This window comes from Penaeus vannamei, chromosome 10, assembly GCF_042767895.1.
Source record: "Penaeus vannamei isolate JL-2024 chromosome 10, ASM4276789v1, whole genome shotgun sequence".
Lineage (NCBI taxonomy): Eukaryota > Metazoa > Arthropoda > Malacostraca > Decapoda > Penaeidae > Penaeus > Penaeus vannamei.
This window is the reverse complement of record NC_091558.1, coordinates 36905987-36910986: the sequence shown is the minus strand read 5'-3', so window position 1 is coordinate 36910986 and position 5000 is coordinate 36905987. Positions and strand designations below refer to the sequence as shown.

Here is a 5000-nt window from a genome sequence, read left to right as displayed (position 1 = left end):
AGTAAATGGAGCTCGTACTAGTTGTTTGTGATTTATTTTTGTAGGGCTCAGTAGCTCTACCCCATATTCAATTTCATTTTTTTATTATGACTATGCAGATATATATTGATATTTTTCTGTCATTATGAATACCTATGATTGGCATGATAAGATCATATTATAGTTTAGATTAGATAGAAATAGATGGATTTTTGCCAAATTATAGCATGTTATTAGTTGAGACAATAGTTTGGATATGCATGAATCAAGTTATTCACTCTGCTCTGCCAGAGATGACTTGAAAATAGAGGGATGAATTTAGAAGATTGCTAGCTTTGCATGATAAACAATAAAATATATTTCTAATCAAAAAGGAATTACCTGCTTCAAATTGAAATAATGATAATGATATTGATATTGGTAATAACATTGATAATTATAAAATGCAATCCTCTTAATTAAATGACAAGAAAGAATCGTTATGATGCGAATCTAATTTTCATTAATATAACTTTATAATTTCACTAAGAAGAGCCACAAAGTATTTTTACGTAAATGTTTATGTGTAATGATAAATAGATTTTGGTTTTGTCAAGAAACTGAAAATAAAGAAAGGGAAATAAATAAAAGTTTAGCTGGTAGCTATTCTGTAACAAGGGATTCCTTTCTAATACTTATGTGTTATATGTACACATGCAAGGTACTTTAAGAGAGGTAGCACCATTCCATCTCGAAAATCCTAGTTAGCAAGTTCTGAGCTAATCCCTGTCGCTTTGCCATCGTTTTATTGTAAATATTAACAGGGTTTTTTATCTTTATTGTAGGTTTTGTTTCTGATTGTTTTTTTCATAAATGTCATTATTGGATTATTAAAAAAAATAATAATAAATAGATAAATAAAAAAATACAAGGTAATCTGGGCAAATCATTGGTGGAGCTTATGATGTCATCCAGTTTACTAGTGAAGGTGTGCCAGAAGATAGCTAAATACTTAATTATGTATATAGTTTGATATTGTTATGATTCCTGGAAATGATAACAAAAAGTCTACTTTTTATTTATGACAACAAAATGTTCCATACTGTAAATAGCCATCAGAATACTTTAGGGAAAAGTAAATTAAATTTTTGGGTTCAATAGGCTAAATAGAAGTGGTGCTACCTGTCTTACTTGTACCTTGTACATATGCACCAATAATGAAATATGTACATACACCACTATCTACTACTTGGATATGTGGAAACTTACATGCAAGCATACATTAACAAGAAATATGTTAGAACATCCATGTATAAACACACACACATAGTTATACATGCAGAAAAGGTATGAATAATTATGAATATCTTCTCAATATATGATAAGTATTTGACTGGTTTAAATGTATCTTCATTAGAAATACATGTATATCTGACGAAGATATTCATTCTCATGCATACCTTTTCTACGTTTGTCAACATAAATATGATTCATAGTAACACATGTAAACACACACTTTAATATACAGAAATAGATAGACACATAAATATACACAAATGCTTACACAATCATGCTCACACACATTCCAACACAAACGCTTACAAGTACACACACACACACACACACACACACACACACACACACACACACACACACACACACACACACACACACACACACACACACACACACACACACACACACACACACACACACACACACACACACACACATATACACACACATACACACACATACACACACACACACACACACACACACACACACACACACACACACACACACACACACACACACACACACACACACACACACACACACACACACACACACACTTAAAATTTTAAATATGTACCTTGTTACATGTAATTTCAACTTGAAATTAAAGAATTGTAGGTTGCGTTGATACTAGCCTGACCTCTTTTCCCTTTTCTTAGGTAGTGATAACATTTTACTGCAAAGCATTATTTTGTATTTGCCTGAGTATGATATTTTTCAATTTATATTCCAAATATGAAATGTATAACTTGTTCTTACTCATCCAAGATAGTTTGTCTCATTTTAGTCATGTATCTAACAAAAATATTCATAGATATTGAATAGAACCTTATATTTAGATTAAATATATTTAAACATCATTGTCAAATTTGTTTGCAGAATGTACTTTGTAAAACTGATGTTAGAATTGAATCACCAGTCAGTCATATCAATATTAGTATGTTTTCTTCTCACCATTCATATGTTTATTGGGAAGTCATTCTCTTATCATTCTCAAGATGAAAGAATAATAGTTCACCTTGTCATTCCAGCAGATGGAGGCATGCGCTGCGGTGATGATGGCTCAGTTGTTCACCAACTGCAGCGTGCAATGGACCTGGAGGAGACTGATAAGGATACTTTGCATCTCCTGGTTTTTCTCTTCATGCAGTTCCTGTCACAACCTCAACATGTAAACTTAATTAGTATTCTTTACAGTTAGTCAAAGAATTACATAAGCTCTCACTTTTTTATTTTTTATTTCTCTAATGATTTCTTAATTGTTTGTCATATTGTCATTAGTAACCGGTTTGTATTTTATTATGACTGAGTATGAATTCTTGACTTTTTTTTTTTTTTTTTTTTTTTTTTTTTTTTTTTTTTTTTTTTTGTCAGGTTGGAGGTAATGAGGATAAAGGAAGTGTAAAAGTGATGAATCTTGTCTTACGGCATTTGTCAGTGCTAATGGGCTTCAGTCCACAAGAGCGTTGTTTCTCCATATCACCAGCAAGACTCAGGTATGCTTGCGGTAGTTTATAGTAGTGATATCTGTATCATAGATTCCTAGCCTGGTACTTGCAAGTGCCACTGTGTTCTCTGATGGTCTCACAGTGCTCTTACACAGTGGTTAAAAGTGTTCCTGTTAGTGCCAGCTCTTTGTAGGTCAAACTACTTTGTAAAGTATTTTGAAATTTTCATATATACAGAGCCATACTGGAATCTCTACTATTTGCATCCAGTTTTATGTAAAATTGGCTTTTTTGTCACTTTTCTCTTATTACTCCTAAGTCCTTATCCCATATCCACAATATCTAAACATATGTTTATAGCTGATTGTAAAAAGCAGTAACACCAGGCATTTTCATCTAAATCTGATTAATTTGAGATTGTAATTAAAGAACTGAAAAATATATCAAAAGGAGGTATGATCTTTTCAAGAGTAGAAATATAGGTTATTGCCATATTTTCTCACCAATTTGAGTGATTCTCAGTTTTAAAATTATGAAATTATTTCAGTTATAAGTACTCTATTGGGAGAGATAACTACAGTCAAATGCACAGACAGTCCCACCAGTAAATTCTGCTTTTGCACATTTGCAATTTGTTTATATCAAATCTCTCTAAACCTTTGGAAAGAAACAAGCCGTTACCATTTACCTGTATTTGTGATCTGTCTGTCACATTGACCCAGTAGAAAATTTACCTTAAACTTTTAATTTCTAATCCCCCCCCCCCTTAGAAATAGCATGAAGAAATCAGTACCAGATTAAAAGATAAACACTTCTGGAATTTTTTTTACTCAAATATTTGACTTTCTTTTTGCTCTCAAGACAGTTCTTCCAGAGTACCTTTGATTTTTGTATTTAGTACTGAGAGTCAAAATGGAATCATTTTCCCAGGCTGTTTTCATTTTTACCCCCACATAAAGATTGTCCCCATATTTATGATTTTTATTTTAGTGAGGCTTTACAATCTATCTGAGTTGCGCTGTATTTATTTGTAATTCATATCAGAGCTGTGGATTGTTTTTTATTTCACTTTTTCAATATATTCCAGATCATCTCCAGTGTTCAATGCTTTTCTGTCCAACTTGCCTCACGTCTTGGATCATAACTTCTGCATGGGAATATCACTACTTCCTTCATGTTTGCCAGTGCTGCAGTTCTGTGCTGCACCTCACAGAGTGGTTGACCTTCGCTATCCAACATTCAGTTTGTGGGGTCTCCAGCCTCATGCAAGAAGATGCTGGCTCAAATCAGTTCTAACCCTCTTGTATAAAGTAAGAAAGTATGACATGATCTAAGTATCTGTAAGTAAATACGTCTCAGGTTGTAGATCTTAAGGCTAATTTTCAGATTTTCAGATTCAGATTTTAGTTGATATCAAGCATTCATAGCCTGTTACCAGTGGGTTGAAAGTGAAAGATAGCTTATTTTTTTAGCAGTTCTAAATTCACTAGAATAAATGTTGAGGTTACTCTGTATTTATTCAGTCTAATAAATTTCAGTATGAATACAGTCAACACCCTCTATCAGGACAAGCGCTATCTTTGGTGCGTATTGTTCTTAATACCATAGAAAATCACTACCACCGCTGTAGGAAGGTTGATGATCCAACCATGTGTGCAGCCAGTTCAGCATACTCAAGAGGCAAGTCTTTTCCTATAATTATGATAGTTTTGTCCTATGATAGAATACATTAAAGCTTTGATTTTGAACCTAAATTAGTATGTTGATATTTTCAAAAATTATTATTATTTCCCCTCCACTCAAAAAACAGAAATTGCTGTCTTTATTTTATTTATTTATTTTTGTTTTTATTCTTTTTTAAAGAAGTAAGTAAATCTGTGTGGATGAATTTTAAACCTCAACTTTGTGTAAAATCCGTATTCCACTGAAGCATTGGACTCTCTAGCCTGATTGCCTAAAAACAAGCTTATATAACAATATTCGGATGGAATTCAAGTACTGTTTGATGAATTTAAGTTTGAATTTGCAATGGACTTTTTGATTTGTTGAAAAATGTCAAATGTAGTAATTACACCTCTTTTTCACAGAAGTGAGTCAAGGCTCGATTGGTGGTAATGAAGGGGATCATCCTGTAGAATCTCCTCCCCTTTCACCTGGGGCTCACCCTGGGGGCCGCATAACGCTCGTAACAGGAGGCCTTCATGCAGACCCACGAGCTCAGTACTTTGCAGAGGCCAAGTCAGCTTTTGTTCCTGTTGGCCAGGAGTCCAAGTGAGATTTTGCTGTTTTTCTGTT

General features: G+C 33.3%; 1 protein-coding gene across 1 annotated transcript in view; it reads left to right on the top strand.

The window, feature by feature from the left end:
* LOC113826342 (protein unc-79 homolog) overlaps positions 1-5000 on the top strand; it is a gene marked incomplete at its 3' end in the record, with an annotated part of 60320 nt that overhangs the window by 33411 nt on the left and 21909 nt on the right. The window contains 5 exon segments of the mRNA XM_070126120.1: positions 2289-2428; positions 2632-2753; positions 3793-4015; positions 4244-4385; positions 4793-4976. Of these exon segments, the coding sequence (XP_069982221.1) occupies positions 2289-2428; positions 2632-2753; positions 3793-4015; positions 4244-4385; positions 4793-4976 (811 nt within the window).